Source organism: Trifolium pratense, linkage group LG2 (assembly GCF_020283565.1).
Source record: "Trifolium pratense cultivar HEN17-A07 linkage group LG2, ARS_RC_1.1, whole genome shotgun sequence".
Lineage (NCBI taxonomy): Eukaryota > Viridiplantae > Streptophyta > Magnoliopsida > Fabales > Fabaceae > Trifolium > Trifolium pratense.
In genome coordinates this window covers 29,164,866-29,184,048 of record NC_060060.1, presented here as the reverse complement: position 1 = coordinate 29,184,048, position 19,183 = coordinate 29,164,866, and the positions used below count along the sequence as shown (strand labels likewise).

The 19,183-nt window shown below is 31.4% G+C and overlaps 3 protein-coding genes across 6 annotated transcripts; all 3 read right to left on the bottom strand.

The window, feature by feature from the left end:
- Positions 1-20: 20 nt before the first annotated feature.
- On the bottom strand, positions 21-1,788 carry LOC123907086 (stem-specific protein TSJT1-like). The gene is made up of 5 exons (XM_045957186.1): positions 1,632-1,788; positions 1,221-1,484; positions 846-1,086; positions 628-748; positions 21-454 (listed from the first exon to the last, which is right to left on the bottom strand). The coding sequence occupies exons 2-5, from the start codon at positions 1,424-1,426 to the stop codon at positions 270-272; spliced, it is 753 nt and encodes a 250-aa protein (XP_045813142.1). The 5' UTR covers positions 1,427-1,484; positions 1,632-1,788; the 3' UTR covers positions 21-269.
- A 4,628-nt stretch (positions 1,789-6,416) lies between these two features.
- On the bottom strand, positions 6,417-8,358 carry LOC123907087 (stem-specific protein TSJT1-like). The gene is made up of 5 exons (XM_045957187.1): positions 8,200-8,358; positions 7,777-8,040; positions 7,212-7,452; positions 6,997-7,117; positions 6,417-6,828 (listed from the first exon to the last, which is right to left on the bottom strand). The coding sequence occupies exons 2-5, from the start codon at positions 7,980-7,982 to the stop codon at positions 6,647-6,649; spliced, it is 750 nt and encodes a 249-aa protein (XP_045813143.1). The 5' UTR covers positions 7,983-8,040; positions 8,200-8,358; the 3' UTR covers positions 6,417-6,646.
- Positions 8,359-10,137: 1,779 nt separating this feature from the next.
- LOC123907084 (splicing factor U2af large subunit A-like) lies at positions 10,138-17,887 on the bottom strand. Of its 4 annotated transcripts, XM_045957178.1 has the most exons (18): positions 17,640-17,887; positions 16,601-16,761; positions 16,345-16,461; positions 15,387-15,448; positions 14,680-14,750; positions 14,554-14,598; positions 14,400-14,459; positions 14,090-14,150; positions 13,599-13,711; positions 13,294-13,409; positions 13,085-13,183; positions 12,854-12,929; positions 12,589-12,677; positions 11,802-11,865; positions 11,622-11,717; positions 11,380-11,461; positions 10,724-10,791; positions 10,138-10,502 (listed from the first exon to the last, which is right to left on the bottom strand). In XM_045957178.1, exons 1-18 carry the CDS (start codon positions 17,688-17,690, stop codon positions 10,365-10,367), a joined length of 1,569 nt encoding a protein of 522 aa, XP_045813134.1. In that variant the 5' UTR covers positions 17,691-17,887; the 3' UTR covers positions 10,138-10,364. The 4 variants fall into 4 exon arrangements, with proteins under 4 accessions (XP_045813134.1, XP_045813135.1, XP_045813136.1 ...); XM_045957179.1 differs by lacking the exon at positions 14,554-14,598 and having other exon boundaries at positions 17,640-17,833; XM_045957180.1 differs by lacking the exons at positions 16,601-16,761; positions 17,640-17,887 and adding an exon at positions 14,994-15,117 and having other exon boundaries at positions 16,345-16,424.
- Positions 17,888-19,183: the final 1,296 nt, after the last annotated feature.

The window sequence follows — 19,183 nt, the reverse complement described above, 5'->3', positions numbered from 1 at the left end:
ACTATTTGTAACACATAACGGAAGCAAAGAAGACACTAAAATTCATAATTCAACACTAAAAACTTGTTATTCATATTGGAAATTATGAGTCAAGCTCAACATCATAGCACAAATATGTACAAAACACTGAAACCAAACAACAGTCCCAAAAGGGCTAAAGGCAAAGAAGCTACTCCGGATTTATATTAAGTTGCTCTTGGCAAACATAACAAAGAAACTTAGATAATTAGTAGTATTATGATATTATGATGAAATGAAATTTGTCATGTCTATCCCCAAGTAGACCAATTAGCTTCACTTCCAACACGTGGCATCATTTGATTCCTTGACTGAGAATCAACATTGAAGTTGGCTCCACACATAACACCCTCACTGTCAATCCTAGGCATTGCTTTCATCTTCTTGGTTGGATGTTCAAAGTTCAATAAACCATGCTCACTATGAAACAGACACCCTGAAATTTCAACACCATTATTTATACATTAAATTCTATTAGTCCCTAGATAAATTTTTACTTTTTTTTTTTCCGGTAAAAAAGTGGAGTACCACTGAAATTCACACACACGCAACTGCGAGGTTCTGAGTTCGAACCTGCATGAAGGAAAAATCAAAACCAAATTTACATACCAGCTGGGAATGGTGCAAATGATTTAGCACAACTTGCTTTTACAAGCTCCAAATTTTCAGAAATAACAACTGATCCATCAGCTGCAATACCCCAATAGAGTCCAATATTGCCATCAGAACCCTAATCAAACACAAACAACATAATTGTTAACTAAATTAGACCAAAAAAAGTTTTTTTTTTTTTCAAGATTAAGAGACTAATTAAGAAAGTGACTCACAGATGCAGCAAAAACTGTTCCATCCTTATTGTCATAAATCACAAATCCAAAACTTCCTTCAAGTTCTTTAAGAACTTGATCAGCTGGATATGGACCCCTGTCGCGAAGCGTCCGATACGCCTCAATGATAAACATGGCTTCATTGCCTCCCTTTGATAACCCATATTGTTTGTTCAATTTACTAAGGTTATGCAGATTACCCATAAAAGCACAATATATGTTGTCCAAACCACTAAACTGCCTGTGTTACACATGACACATTTTTTGTATTAGCAGTATTACTCAATAAACATGTCTTGATAAATCTAATCTAAGATATATATATCTCAAAGGAAAATAAAATAAAATAAAATTTATAAAGCATTTGTATCGTACCTTTGATAAATCGAGGGCTTGTTTGAAGGTGAATAAGCAATTAAAGCATCATTACCAAAGGTCATGAAAAATGCATTGGAGGGATTACATGACATGAAATCTTTAAGAATTTCATGACTTGGTTTAGCCTTAATATGTGAATTAGAAACTGGACTATTAAGCTCCTTTGGTGCATTAACCAACTTTTCCTTGAAAATTCCCAACATTTTTTCCTCTAGTTAGCTCAAAATCTTTGCTTCAAATCTTTGTTTAAGTAACACTTAGCTGCACAAAAAACATGAACAATTTCTTAGATTTTGACCAATGAATAATGATCATGTAAAAAAACATATATGCAATAACTTACAACACTAATTTTAAAAGAAAATGAAGAAATAAAAATAAAAATAGAGAGAAGAAAATGAAGCATACCAAGAATAAGGTGTATATTGAAAATATGATAATGAATGAGAAGAATGAGGTATTGATGTAAGATATATATAGATGCAAATAGAAAGGGTGTGTGTTAGAGTTTATTTGACTGGAAAATTGCAATTGTGTGAGAGAGGTGACGTGTAAATCCTATCCAATCCAAACAAGGAGTTGTACATAAAAATAACATTTCTTTATCATAATATTGTATAAAGTCAGATTCAGAACTGATAATATATTTTTAACTTTTATACTATAGTATTTTGGGAGAGACAAAGCAATGTGGCAAAGGAATCTTGGCAAAAATATTGTTTTCAATTAGTTCTTTTTGTCTATCAAAATTCACTTGTTTTATGAACCCACATGTTATCCAATTACATACTATACTACTACTAGTAATGTGTAATGCGATTAAAATATTTAAAAAGAAAAAAAAAGATGTATAAAAATGGTCTAATGATGATACATAATTTTTTGAAACGAATTATTAGAATTAAACAAAAAAAGAATTAATTAGTCTTAGATGGGTGGCATAGCATCATAATCTAGTCATGGTTGCGATGAAGTGGAGAGGTAAACGGTAGACGCGGAATTGAGAATGAGAATAGGAGAAATCTAAGAAGAAGAAAAGGGAAGTCTTATCCATCTTGATAGGACAATAATCCAACTCAGCAACTTTCAAAATCAAGCCAAGCATGGGAAAAGTAGAATATATTTGGGCCCAAATGACATATTTCAAGTTTGTTAATTCACAACATTGATCATTAATATATTTAACTATGTTACCAATTTCCATGTGCAAGTTGGGCTTCATGAATCCAACTTGGAGTCTCACATCAGAAGTAATGAACCCGGTGTGAGGGTTTATATATGATTGGACAAGCCTCCCCTTTAAACCATAGTCTTGAGGTAGAGTTAAGTTCAATCCGTATCAAACTATTTGGATCGAATGAATAATCTATTATTTGGGATAAGAATTAAAGGTGTTAATATGTAAAAGATCCAATTTTAGGAAATACTAGAAATTCATATCAGAGTCTCCCTAATGAAATTAAAATTCTATAACTTTAACTTTATTATTTTCGTTGAAGAAAGAATTTTACATTAGTTGAGGGAGAACCCAAAAAAAAGATAAAGATTTACATGTAATATAAAATACAAAAGTTCTAATATAAATTTATTATTTTGAATTTCTTAACGTGTGTAAAGTTGCACATGATAGAAAAATCCAATAGTTAATAATCAACGTCAAATTCAGTGTCAATCACCACTACACTAACTAACGATTGGTAAGCAAGACATTTATTCATGATAGGGGCATATCTAGATAAATTATCAGTGGGGCTAACATTTTTTATACAAATACTAAAAATAGTCGTGACAACTAAACTTACAAATAAAATAGTGTATCATCCATCTGTTGAAAATGAGCTAAAATTACGTCATAGCTAATTCCATCTCAATGTTTCAAAACCAAGATGAATTACTAGTATTCCTAAATTCTAATGTTTCAAATTAATAGTAATGTAGTTACTACAATGAATTCTAAAAATATTTTAATTTCAATAAATCCTCCTAATGTTTCAAATTAATAGTAATGCAGTTACTGGTCTTCCTAAAAATATCTCAATGTTTCAAAACCAAAAACCAAATAAGTTCTACTAGTAATCGTTACTAATTTAAGAGCAAACTAGTTAAAAGAAAGAATTGATTACAAGGAGAAATTTTTCTTGTATCTTAAAGGAATATATTCGTATCATTTGATATTATAGCTCGTTTTGACTTAGAATTACATCAAATGAATGTGAAAACTGCATTTCTAAACGGAGATATGTATAATAGATTTACATGAAACAATTAGAATGATTTTCTTCTAAAGGCAATGAGCATTCGGTATGCAAACTTAAAAAATACATATATGGAGTCAAATAAGCTTCACATCGATGTATGTTATAATGTAATATCTTCTTTTTAGATTTATAGAAAACATTATGGATCAATATATATATAGTAAAAGATTAGTGGGAGTAAATTATTTCCTTATTCTCTATGTAGATGACATTTTACTTGCTACAGAGTTTATCATATGAGGTAAAATAATTTCTCTCTAAGTTTTTTATATGAAAGATATGAGTGACATTTCATAGAATTTTGGCAGGTTTTAAAGAAATTTCAAATGAAAATTGTACACCAAGTGTGGCACCTATTGTAAAGAAAATGATATTGAACCACCGCTTGAAGAATGAATTTGAAAGGGAATAAATATTTAATGTTCTACAATTGGAATGTTAATATAGTATGAAGTCTCTTTTCATGAAAACTAACACCATCAAAATAAAACTACAAAAGATTTAGAAGAGTCTCATGACATAAGGTATGTGTCTCAATCCAATTTCGGTTTGCTGTATCTTGATAGAATTTCGTTTTAGATATTTAAGAAATTCTAACATTTTTGTTGTTATATTTAAGTTCAAATAGAGTGCAGATATAAACCATGTTTGCTTGTGATTTTCTCCTAACCTAGTTCATTTATGTTAGTAAATACTAGTATTTACTATATAATAATCAATAACTAGTCGGACACCCGTGCTGCCACACGGGGTGCCCCTTCGGTGCGTGTCGTGAGTGTTGTGCGTATTTAAAAATGATATTTTTTATATAAAATATAAAAGGCTTTTAGATTAAAATATTAATTTAGATATATAAGAATTGAAAATTATAAAAAAATTACAAAATGTTATAATTGAGAAAAATGTATGTACTTCTTCCGTCTCATATTATAAGAAAAACAAAATCACTTTTTCTTATTCTAAATTATAAGAAAAAACAACTAACTTTTATAATTGCATTTTATTTTCCCAATTTCTAATTAACCAATAAAAATTATAAAGCAGCAAAAACACAGTCAGACCAACGGCTTTCATCGGCAACCACCGTTGGCTGAATATCCGAAGTGTAACATAGATGGTGCAGTATTCGCAAAGGAGAACAAGGTAAGCATGGGATCGTGTCTTAGAGATTAGTTAGGAAGCTTTGTTGCTGCATTCTCTTGTCATCACAACAGTATGTATACGGCAGCTGAGGCAGAGGCGTGGGGACTTTACAAATGCCTTGAATTAATAGCTTTGTTGGGCTATAATAAAGTAGTTTCGAGTGCGGGGGTTTAAGATTTGGGGTTTAGGGTTTAAGACTTTTACCATAAAAATATTCGTATGAATATGAGACACAGATCGATATTATTGAAATCATGCATCAATTTTGAGTTAAAGGTTTGGAGTTTAGTAGTTTTTGGTGCTTAGGTTTTAGAGTTTAGGGTTTTGAGTTTAGAGTGTGGGGTTTTAGGTTTAGGGTTTATAGTTTGAAATTCTGGGTTTAGGGTTTGTAGTTTGAAATTTGGGGTTTAAGGTTTACGGTTTGGAATTTGGGGTTTTTGCATTTAGGGTTTGAAATATGGGGTATTGTGTTTAGGGTTTAGAGTTTTAGATCCGGGATTTGGAATTCGGGGTTTTGTGTTTAGGGTTTGAGTTTGGGGTTTGAAATTTTGGGTTTTGTATTTAGGGTTTAGACTTTTGGATTTGCAATTTAGAGTTTTGTCTTCAGGGTTTAGGGTTACCGAAAACCATAAACCCCAAATCTTAAACCCCACACTTAAAACCCTAAACCATATATATATATATATATATATATATATATATATATATATATATATATATATATATATATATATATATATATATATATATATCTAAACACTAAACTTTAAAACTTGAACTCCAAACCCTTAATTTCAAACCCTAAACCCCAAACTCCAAACCCTAAACACAAAACCCAAAATTCCAAACTCAAAACTCAAAACTCCAAACCCTAAATACAAGACCCTAAATTCAAAACCCTAAACCCCAATTTTCAAACTACAAACCCTAAAACCCCACACTCTAAACTCCAAACCCTAAACTATAAACCCTAAACACTAAAAACTGAATCTTAAACCCAAAACACTAAACCTCAAACTCCAAACCTTAAACCTCAAACTTAAAATCGATGCATGATTTCGACGATATCAATGTTTGTCTCATATTCATACAAATATTTTTATGCTAAAGGTCTTAAACCCCAAATCTCAAACCCTGCACTCGAAACCCCAAACAATATATCCAAACCCTTAATGTCAAACCCCAAACTCCAAACCCTGAACAGAAAACCCCAAATTCTAAACCCCAAATCCAAACCCTGAAAACAAAACCCCATATTCCAAACCCTAAACCCCAAATTTTAAACTACAAACCCTAAAACTAGAACCCTACACTCTAAACTCCAAAAACTAAATCTTAAACCCAAAACACTAAACCTCAAACTCCTAGCCCTAAACCATAAACCTCAAACTTTAAACTCAAAATCAATGCATGATATCGATGTCTCAAACTCCAAACCAAAAACCTCAAACCTTAAACTCAAAATCAATGCATGATATTGATGTCTGTCTCATATTCTTATCAATATTTTTATGGTAAACGAGTATTTAGCGGGGTTTCAGATATTTACAGGTATTTATAAATATCCATGTATATTATTTATAAAAATGTATTTTGTAAATTTTTATAGCTAGATGGAATTTCTTACTCATCTTCTCACAATACTAAATAATATTAACAAATAAAAATATGGTCGTTATCTCTCACATTGACAACAACATTAATAGTAAAAGAATAAAAAAAAATAAGGAAGTTAAGTTAGAATTTCTTTCATGGGAACACTTTATATTTAAATAATAAGATATTTTTGTAATTGGACAAAGTAAAAATTATAGTTTGATATATAGTAGATGAAGGCAAAGAGTTCGGTCAATTGAAACAACTGTAATTACTTCACCATGTCTATCTGTCACAACGGTCCCAAAAGGGGTAAAGACAAATAAGCTACTCCGATTATATATTAAGTTGCTCTTGGCAAACAAAAAAGAAACTTAGATTATTAGTAATTATGATAAGATGATGAAATGAAATTTGTCATGTCTATCACCAAGTAGACCAATTAGCTTCACTTCCAACACGTGGCATCATTTGATTCCTTGACTGAGAATCAACATTGAAGTTGGCTCCACACATAACACCTTCACTGTCAATCCTAGGCATTGCTTTCATCTTCTTTGTTGGATGTTCAAAGTTCAATAAACCATGCTCACTATGAAACAGACACCCTGAAATTTCAACACCATTATTTATACATTAAATTTTATTAGTCCCTAGATAAATTTTCACTTCTTTTAAGGTAAAAAAGTGATAACTAGCACTGAAATTCACACACACAACTACGAGGTTCTGAGTTCGAACCCGCGTGAAGGTAAAATCAAACCAAATTTACATACCAGCTGGGAATGGTGCAAATGATTTAGCACAACTTGCTTTTACAAGCTCCAAATTTTCAGAAATAACAACTGATCCATCAGCTGCAATACCCCAATAGAGTCCAATATTGCCATCAGAACCCTAATCAAACACAAACAACATAATTGTTAACTAATTAGTCCAAAAAAAGTGATTTTTTTTCAAGATTAAGAGACTAATTAAGAAAGTGACTCACAGATGCAGCAAAAACTGTTCCATCCTTATTGTCATAGATCACAAATCCAAAACTTCCTTCAAGTTCTTTAAGGACTTGATCAGCAGGGTATGGACCCCTGTCGCGAAGTGTCCGATATGCCTCGATTATAAACATGGCCTCATTGCTTCCCTTTGATAGCCCATATTGTTTGTTCAATTTACTAAGGTTATGCAGATTACCCATAAAGGCACAATATATGTTGTCCAAACCACTAAACTGCCTGTGTTACACATGACACATTTTTTGTATAATCAGCAATATTACTCGATAAACATATCTTGATATATCTAATCTAGGATATATAATTTTTTTTTTGAGGCATCTAGGATATATAATTATGAGAATGTTATCAAACGAATCTGATTTATATTATAGACCTGATTCAATGAATCTGAAAATTGATTTCTTGTTTATATATGAAACCGGAGGGAATATCAAAGTAGTTAATTTTGTTTATAATCAAGACCAAGAAGTACAAATTTTATTTTTTTTGTGAAACTCATATCTCAAAGGAAAATAAAATAATTAAGGATTTGTATCATACCTTTGATAAATTGAGGGCTTGTTTGAAGGTGAATAAGCAATTAAAGCATCATTTCCAAAAGTCATGAAAAATGCATTGGAGGGATTGCATGATATGAAATCTTTAAGAATTTCATGACTTGGTTTAGCCTTAATATGTGAATTAGAAACTGGACTGTTAAGCTCTTTTGGTGCATTAACCAACTTTTCCTTGAAAATTCCCAACATTTTTTCTTCTAGTTAGCTCAAAAAGTTTGCTTTAAATCTTTGTTTAAGTAACACTTAGCTGCACAAAAAACATGAACAACTTCTTAGATTTTGACCAATAAATATGATTATGTAAGAAAAGATATATGCAATATAATAAACTAATTTATAGAAGAAAAAAATGTAAAAAGACAAATACAAATACAAATAAAAATAGAGAGAAGAAAATGAAGCATACCAAGAATGAGATTGAGAAGGTGATAATGAATGATGAGAAGAATGAGGCATTGATGTAAGATATATATAGATACAAATACAAAGGGGTGTGTTTGATTTTTTTGACCGGAAGATAGGGAGTAAACTATTAGGTGACGTGGAGATTTTATCATGGATAAAGATGACAAGATAATATACATTAATCATTATGTTTTTAATATTGTATGTAGGTCAGATTCAGATCTCATAATTTATTTTTAAGTTGAAAAATTCTAATTTGGGACATTAATTTAAAATTTAAATATGGTAAAAAAGTTTTGATACCTGTGTAATTACTTTCTAAAATATAAAAATTGTTTTAAATATAAAATTTACTTGTTTTAAATATAAAATTTACTTGTTTTGTTTACCTTAATTAGTGTTTTAGTGATGAATAATAGTACTACTTTGAAAATTAAGATTAGAATTAATAACTGCTGGTAGATGGGTGGCAAAGCATCGTAATCTAGTCATTGGAATAGAACGTGTTGTGTGATTAAGTGGTTGGTAAAATAAAAACTATAGACGCGTTTTTAAAAATGGGAATAAAATTAAATTAAGAAAAGAAAATAAAAATCTTATCCATTTTGATATGACAATGATCCGACTCAGCAACTTTCAAAACCACGTTACATCATCCACAGATTATTGAGGTTAAAAACGTCACTTTATGTCTGAATCTCAGAAATCATCCGATGATGTACCATTTCTTTTTGTTTTATAGCGTAGCATGCCCGTTACGAAATCATGACAATGTTATTTGACAAGTGGAATTTTTTGAACACGTAACATCATACTAATATTCTCACCGATCCATCCTTTTACATATTTTTGATTTGCGAATATTTTTAATTATCTATTAGTAAAAATTATAGAAATTTAAAATTTTAAAAATATTCATCAAAACAAATCAAGCAAAATCTTATGTGATAATATTTACATTTATATACTTTTAGAAAAATACAATCAAAACAAGACATACGAATAGTGCATTTTATCAAAACATGTCTTATAAAATGGGACGGATGGAGTATAAGGGTGTGTTTAGTTTAAGAGAAAGAAATAGAGAATAGAGAAAAACACGGAAACCAATACATGTATTTGGACTAATGTTAGTCCAAATATCTCTGGTGTAATTGGTTTTCGTGTTTTTCTCTCTTCCCTATTTCTTTCTCTTAAACCAATCACACCAAAGATATTTGACTTAGCCGATAAAAAATAAGAGACACTTGATTTTTTTAGATTCATTAACAATTAATTTTTTTTATTTATAACAGAACTAGCATACTACTCAAACTCCTCACCACTAAACCGGATCTAATATTGCTACATTTTCCAATTCTGCTAAAAATACTTGTTTTAGTATTTCAAAAGTATTTCTTTGGTGCACCCATGACTTATTAATTATTATGATCATGTTATGTAGTAGGATACCTTTTATATGTTTTACATCGTCGTGGCTAAGATATTTCATGTTTGGATAGTTGCAAAACTTTTCCGGCTTAACTATTTAGTTGTTACTGTTGGGTATATTGACTTACTCATTCCGTCCCAAAATATAAATAAAAATAAGTCAAAAAAATTTGATATATTTAGTTAAAAATTTGGACCAAATACATTCACTTTTGTTGGCTACTTTTTGCTTATAATTTGGAACGGAGGGAGTATATTCATCGAAGAGGTTACTTAAAATTAAGTCGAGAAAATGGCATTTCTTTCTGCTTTTTAAATTACGGGCAGACAATAGTTTTACAAACTGAAACCACATGAAGTGGAAGTCATGATTTGTTTTACAAGTAGGTTTACAACACTCGCACACTGCGCATCAAGCACTTGCACTAAACTTATGTGGCAAGTGAAAGTGTTAATCCAAAAGCGCAAAAGAACAAAATATTCAATATATACATACATTGGCGACGAATTTGAAGAATTTAACCAACAATTATTAAAATTATACTTGAGTATAAGCTATTTTCCCGTGAATGCATGTACACATCAAGGCAATAGCCTCAATATGTGATTGACAAATACATTATAATATCTAATAGACTTTTTTTTCTTTTCAAATATCTAATAAACTTGGTTGTAAATTTCAGTGACGAAAAGTGGCTATAAACACTACAAACAGATAATTATCCTTACAATTGATTATAAATCATACTCCATACTATGATATTTTTCTTCTGGATAATAAACAGCAGTCACAGTATTTCCCCCAAATTTTCTACCATGTAGAGCATTTTTTGCAGCCAAAGAAGCAGTACAGTCAGAGTATTCCAAGAACACCTACAAGAGAAACCAACACCATATTCAAACAACTGAGTTTGGATTAAGAATAACCTCGCAAATTCCAATTGTTAAAAAAGACAGTGTAAGAGTAAGAGCACAAAGCTCGAGGTGCATGAAATTTGTGACTCAAGCACTACATGTACACACTAAAGCGGAGCTATATGCCTGGCATGTTAGAAGAATTGAGAACTCAAATGTATCGCAAGTGAACTACGTACCTTTCCAATACCCGTAGACAGCTCTCCGTTTGGATTTGGACGAGGAATAACAACATTCATCAAGGTCCCTGTACATTCCAATAAAGTAGAAGAAAGTATATCAACCAGAAATCCATGAACAAAGAAGTTAATGGGAATTCCAGAACATTCATTAGTTGATTTTTCCCTATTGAACTCGCAATAAAATAGACGATCACAAAAATAAAGTCATTAGATGAGGAGCACACTTCCTATAACACCTATAATGACTGACAACAAGGGACATTGTGGTGAGTAATCGTAGACTATATATACATACAAATACAACTTTTTTAATATTCTATGTCACCAAAAGACAAGCTTTTCCAACAATTTTTTGTTTTGCAACCATAGTACCAAATTGCTATCGAAAGGGGAATTGACTACATAATTGAAATACCAAACTTGTTTGGGCACTTGTCTACACCAAGCTAAACATGTCGATCCAGACATTAGCTGAACAATCTTACTATTTATTCCCCAAGCATAGTTTTACAAAAACTTGGATGAGTTCAATTACATCTTATAAATAGATGCAATTCACCCGCTAAACCAGAGAAAATGTAATATTCAAATGCACAGCTTTAAGCAGAAAAAGGTCAAGTAACAGGACAGGAGACATTACACAACATGCATACCAAATTTCCGGCATTCATCTCGCATGTCTTCCAATATTTCTTCATATTCTCCATTATCAGTTAATTGTTCAGTAGTGACGGCCTTCAAAAAAAATCAGGTAGAACGGGTGAGGTTAAAAACCCAACAAGGGTCAGTCAAATCAAATCGTCAACAAAAAATTAGAAAGCAAATCAATCTGTCAAAACTTTTACACACAGTATTTGGTTGATAAAATTTTGCATGTAATAGAAACTAGAATCACCTCAGTTAAACATAAAACTTTAGTGGGGCTTTCTTCACTTGTTGGGATTCTTTCGACTCCTGGAATATTTAGCCCAACCACTTCCAAAGCTATTTTCTGTTAGATGAAGAACGTAAATAATCGAGAGTAATAATAAATGGCAAACAAGTAGAAAAAAATAAGGTAAATTATGTGACTCACCTGCATAGCTATATGCTGTTGTGCCCGTGCAAAGATGTTATCCTCTTCTGGTTTAGAATGTCCACTGCCAACGAGTACATTACAATGATAAGTAAAAAAAAAAAATATCAATTTAAGATTTAGTCATCTAGATAATAAAAATGTATCCATGCGTATTGCAGCAACGTCAGCTTTAAAGAAAATACAAAATTCATATGAGCCACTATTAACCTCCTTGCTCCATGCTCATTACATGATCAATGGCATTATGACAAACACAAACAAACAGCAGGAAAGAGCTGAGGGAATGGAATACAACAAAATACCAAAAGCACACAAGATGAACAGATGCTAAAACAAATATAAAGAAACTTGACAGCATAACAGAATGGTCTATTCCATGTATATGGTATCTAAGGGAATTAGGACTAATCAGCAACAACGGGATTCAGGGGTTTATAGTAAATTACAATTTCCTATTAAGAATAATATCAATTAAGGTTTCTAGTAATATTGAAACTACCAGAGGTTTGCCAACTTAAAAGGAGTATTATTGAGTACAGTCTAAGATTCTCAGTTAATTACTTCCTCCTCCTTGATCATTTCTTATTTTCAATTTAAATTTCTACCTTCTATTTCTATGAGTCGTATTCTGTAGCAAATGACCATGTTGAAGGAAGAAATATTGGAAATTTTGTGTGCCATACTGCCATGGCAGTAACAAAAATATTTGAAAACAAAATCAGGAAATAGATTAAATACAAAGTTCAAGCAAATAACGGATAGACTCTCCAATAGAAAGGCCAACCTGACAGTAGCACGCCTTACTGTCAATGTTTTATCTCCCATTTTAAGGCCATTGAGAGAGGCACAAGCAATGTCTGTTACTGCTGGATCCTAAAAAGATTACCCAGAAAATAAATTTTAATAAAAAATTACAAAGAAGCTTTATACTCTGTTAGGAAATTACCAAATGCCCCAAAAACATTTGCAAGGTAATTATTCAAAACAGAAACATTTGAAAAGTAAATTATCATTAAGATTTATATGTTCTACAATACAACTTTCTTCACCTGATAGATGCAGAAACCATATCCTTTAGAATTTCCCGTGTCTTTATCTCTAACTATATCAAAATTCCGGAGAGGGCTGCAATGGGTCAAATGATATGACAACATAAATTCAGGTTTATGCTTGTAAATCGATAAGCATGGTTGGAAAATAATGTAAAATTCCTCCAGAATACAATTCCAGAATGCAGAAAAGAGTAAACACATAAATAAATATATCCATGACAATCATACCCAAAAGCTTGAAGCAATTCTCTCATTTGTACTTCAGTAAAGTAGTATGGCAGCCCACCCACAAATATGCGATCAAGTCCCTCGGCTCCACCAATTGTACTGGGAAGTGGGAATATTCCAGATAGGTCAGAACAGAAGGTATACACCAACATTATGTAAAGTCCATGTAAAAACACCCACATTACCGTCAAACTACATGGTCAACTTACCCTGCAGTAAGTCCAACGGCAGACAAGTTAAGGTTTGAACTTGGCTGGCAAGGACCTAGAGTTGCAGCTAACGAAGGGTTATAGTCAGTTGGCCTGCGAACCCTCACAGCAACACCCTGAGATATCACAAGAAAAACATCGGTGTTTAATAATATATATGATCCACTAATTTTATTTCTCTCAAGTTATTATGATGTTTAAAGATATGGACAGTACAAAAGTTGACATATTTAATTCCTTCTATTGTTGATTTCAATTTAATATCAAAACTTATGATGTCTTCGCAATAATATGAAAGTGCTTGCCTCAAATACTATTCCATCTAAAGCCATTGCATTGCTAGCTTCTTCAACGGTTCTCATCTCCACAAACGCGAATTTCTTCTCGTGATTAATGTACACATTGACAACCGAGTCACCTATAAATCAGGACATTTTTAATAAACTAATCAACAAAGCAATCATGGAAATAAATAAACAAATAACATATAATACATACATAAATAAACTCTAGTCTAAGACTCAAGACACTTAAATTGTGCAATAAATATATTCAATACAAATATTGAATATTAAACAAATAAATATGTAGTAAAACTTGCACGCCATAAAACAATTTGATTAAAAAACCTACATAATCTTTTTTTTTAATGTAAAATACGATTTCAGCACAATTTCTGGTAATGAAAAGGTCAAATTAATGAAACAGCATTCTTTGATAAGTTATTGAATTTGAGTAGAGTATGTCCAATCTTATACAGGTATAATCACAAAATAAATTATTGAGCTTACTACACCTGTTCCAGCAGAATTTCCACCAATAGCAAGCATGACATGGCTAAAGAAAGATGCAATTGTCTGTTAACAAAAATAAAAGAAACTCAAAACAATTCGGAAAAGCGAAGGGAATCAATTTTTAAATTACATTAATTGCAAAATAACCTAATTCTACTAATGGAGCAGGCAGAAAAAAATACTATGCAATAGCAATTTGCAATATTGTTTAAATTAGATAAAAAAAAAAATTAACATAGAACAGGAAGGAACCACTTTAAGAGTTGTCAACCATTTTAGATATTATATGGGTGATATGTGCATATAGAGAACCTGCTCGTTAGTAAAAGGAGGAAGCCCACCAACATACACTCGCCGAGCGTGCCTTGTAGCCTTTTAGAACGAAAAAATAAATAAAAACTGTCATTCAGACATATAAGCTTGCAGATGCATATATTAACACAAATGTATACGGAATCACACAAACCTGCTGTGTCATAGGTTGAACTTGCATTAAGGAAAGAGCTCCAATCTGTGACAAATTAAATCATCTAGTGTGCTCGTAGAATTAAAATAGCTGAAAATCTGGTGCACAATCATGAAAAACTAGCACCTGTGATATCCCATATGGTGAGAAATTTTGTGTAGCTCCTTGAATCATATGAGCAATCCCCGGCATTTGCCCTGCATTCTTATTAAATTTAATAAAAGGATAATATATAAAATTCAGTTGTAGATAAAAACAATGCATGAGTTTATAGGTTGTCGCTAGATTGAACAAATAAGGAAACTATAAGCATTCATTTCACGACAAATAAAGCCAAAATGAAAGAAAATATATCATACCTAATATAAAGTACAATTGAATATATAAAAATTTAGAAATGAGTTAAACCACTGGAGATGCTGGGGGAAATAAGTGTCTACCAATAGGCAACTTTTTCCGGTTGAGAATGAAAGGTCCAGCTACAGAATGTATAAGCCAGCCATTGAATATGCTACAAGGTGTACGCTGATAGGTAGGTTGGTAGGACATGCAGCCCAACATTGTCTTCTTACCCAACCATAAAAATAAGCCAGACACAAAACCACACACAACAGCAAAACAACACAAGAATGATTCTTAGTTTCAAAAGTAAATTTATCACCTTAAATATGTAAAGAAAATATTAAATATCAGCAGAAAGTGAAACACTTAATCTAAGGCAACACCTAATACAGACTGAATATGGAAGGAAAATAAAACTGAAGCTAACTTATACGAAATTCAATGAGGAATCCATACATGTATGTGCTAAAAAATTGAGGTCAAGTACAAACCTGAAACGGTGGGAGTTACACCCGTAGCAGGTGGTGCCATGTCAAAACCAGAGGTCCTTTTGCTGAAGACAAATGAGAGCTCAAGAGTCAAATTGAAACAAAATAATGTTGTACTTAAACAGCTACAGGATCTAAAATTGAGCCTCCCATTTTTCTAGATTATTAGGGTTCAAAATTGAGCCACATTTACTATTTCTCATATATTAAATGTTTCACAAACATTACCAACAAATTGAGCCTAATTATGCAAGTTAAGTGTTTCTGCTTAGATTCTAGCAGGCAATACTTTTGTACTAGTATAGTTTTAGAAAAAAAGGCTTTTACATTTTTAACAGCTACTGGTTTCCAGCAAAAAAATGTAACAGGCGTATCACATATTCTTATTTGTGCGTGTACACATCATATAGTATTGTTTTTTAATTGCACGCAAATTGTTACATTTGTCATAATTTAAGTAAAAAAAATATTTTTATAGTATGTTATTATTAAGCGGGATTTTGATATTTAAATACATTACAAAACCATTTTGGCCCGCAAAAGAAATCGATTGAGCTCCACTGGTACCACAGTGTACACATACAGCAAAAAATTATATCAACCTTAATAATTATACTTTAGAAAAAAAAATAGAATTTTATAAAAAAAAAAAATATTATTAATAATTTTAAAAAGACCTTATGTGAAGCGATGCTTTAGGCCAACATATGTTGGGCTGGCCTTGAACAAAACTTTGTCGATAAAAGTTGTTTTCAATATACCTATCTCACCTTGTATTTTATTTAACAAGCCAAAACGTCGACTTTGTATTTTATTTAAGCTAAAATTGTGTTGGAAAGTGAGGCTAGATCAATAGGCTTGGATATAAATCAAACATTGGTAATTTGGTAATTATCAAAGAGCAAGGAGATAGTTAATATCACAAGAATAATAGACAAACTGAAAATAGAAGTCCACGTACCTTTCAGATTGAGAAGGGGATCTGGACCGTGATCTAGATCTAGATTCCCTCCTGGATCTCTTTGAATGTGCTCCATATCTGCTCCTTGTATCTCTGTCTCGATCATAGTCATTATGCCTACAAAAGGAACATACCTATCTGATGTATGAAATGATAAACAGTACATAGAAAGTTTTGCTGATCTATAGTCTATACATTGCTTCAGAAAATTTAATCTAATCAGAAAAGAGGAGAAAAGAATGATGAATAATCCAACCTATCATAATCACGGCCACGTTGACGATTATAACTGTCATATTTGCCTCTTCCTTCATACTTATCATCTCTATGACGGTCACGGTGGTCATGAAAACTTTTCCTGTCTCCGTCTCTCCTTCTCATCCTCGTGCTCTCATGACCAGATCCCCTGGAACTTGGCTGAGGTATTTAAAAACAACCAGTCATCTATTCTAACCCTTGCCTCACATATCGAGTGATTAACCAAAACAAATAATCACAGAGTATACAAGCAAGCAATATACATTTTAGATTTTAATCCCATAAAACAACTGCAAATTGAATACTATAGACCAAATACATCAGTTATTCAATGGACTTAAAAAGTGAAATTATGCTTATTAATAGTGACCCATAAAAGTATAAACCCGTGAAGCACAAACAGCGGACACAACGGGACACTGACACCGATAATAATTTGAGAAAATAACATAATTTAATGTAATTATATTTGTCAGTGTCGAACACCGACGGCCGTCCGACACCGGGACACGCCTAATTTGAGGAGTGTCCGTGCTTCATAGTACTAAACTTTCCGTATGAACAAGTCATCTAAACCAACAACAACCTTTAACTCCACACCTCTCAAGTACTTCATCTAATCTCATGGTATCCCTTCATTCCTATTTCTTAATCATGCACAATTATTAGCATAAGTATGTGATCAAACAAAATCTCAATGTAAGAATTAATACACATATATGATCAATCGCTAATTACAAATACTACCTCACATCGCTAATTACAAATACTACCTCACAAACACTGCATTTACATCAAACCTATTATCTTGTTAGATAAACTTAAAAATAAGAGCAAGATAAAAAAAAAATCATATTGCAATCAATCACTTCTGAAAACGTAATCAAGCTAACTGAAGCAAAGGAATGACCTAAAACCAAAAAAAAAAAATTATATCTGTGTATGAATTCCAGAACCATATACGATTACGGATAGAAAAATTCTAACTAAACTATTTGGCAAAAGAATAAATTACGGAAGAGGGGAAAATGAAGCACCTTATCGGGGGAAGAAGCAGCATGATTTGCGTGATTTTCGATGTCAGACATTGCAGGGAAGGTAACGAAGGTGATGAAATGGTATTGGTGAGAAATTTGAAACCCTAAATTAAATTGGTTTATGAAGAAATGAGTCTGATGTGAATCAAGCGTTAATCATCTTCAAATAATTGCAACCAACCATTTCTAAATCCAAAACATGAAGTTAATTATTATTTTATGATGAATGCTTCAAAATAAAAAACTTTATTATTTTATGAAGTTAATGAAAATATATTATTACTCCCCATAATAAATTTAATTTTATTTTGTTAAATAGTTTGATGATTAGAAATTTATTTTTCTTGAGCTTAGGACCTCTTTTGTACCAAAAAAAAAAGAAATTTATTTTTCGACGGTAAAAAAAAAAAGAAATTTATTTTTCAAATTCGAACTTCGACCATACATATAAAATATAAAGAAAAATGAATATGTACTGACAGTGTAAAATAATTTTACACCGTCAATCAATTACAACAATGAATTCTGTCACGTCACCCCACTTTCTTCATATGACATGAAAGATTTGTGGTTTCTTATCGAATGATCGTGTAAAATTATTTTAAAACTTCGGAACTTCGGTGTATCTCCATTAAACTCTAAAATATAATATCCCATTGAACTATGTTCATGGAGACATATAATAAATTTAGCTTAATTCATATTAAATTAATTTTATATTTGCATCCAATAAAATTTAATCAATCCGTCAATATAATTAATAAAAGAGTTTGTCTAACATGTGCAATATATAAAAATGAGGTGATTTGATAAAATACATTATTGATATTGTATTTACTTTCTCTAATAATTTAGAAAAAAATAATAAGAGAAAAAATAATATGCACATATAGTGTAAAATAATTTTACACTGTCAACCAATCACAATTATGTTTTCCGCCACATCACCCCACTTAACCCTATTTTCTTGATATGACATGAAAAGTTGAAGCATTTAAATATGTGAAAAAAATGTACTCTTCTTATGTCATTAAACTCAATTAATAATACCACTTATATCTTATCAAAACAATATTAATAAGACTTTACTATAAAATAAATAAAAAATACTAATAAAACTTCCTTATAAAAGAAAAAGAACAGTTCATGGGCCAAGTTGATTTTGCCTAAATGACTATTGTGTGTTTTTTTTTACAAACATAAACATTATTCATTCATTCATATTGGTAGATAGTACATCAATCAAAATCATTACATATTCAAAACCGCTAAAAACTAAAAATGATGAATCTGCGAACAATCTCACAGCATCCAAGTTAATAGCATAAAACGGCTTTATCTTTAAGCCTACAATTGATATGACGAAATACAAGTGTCCGGAATAGTCATGATCCTGGATCTGCAACGTTGAAGACGCTAGAGTCATTGAATCTGTATTGGATCTGAATCGAAAAAAATCTGCAAAAATGAACAAAACAAACACCGTACCAAGACGGGACAAACACCGTACTGAGACGGGACTCAAAACAAACACCGTACCAAGA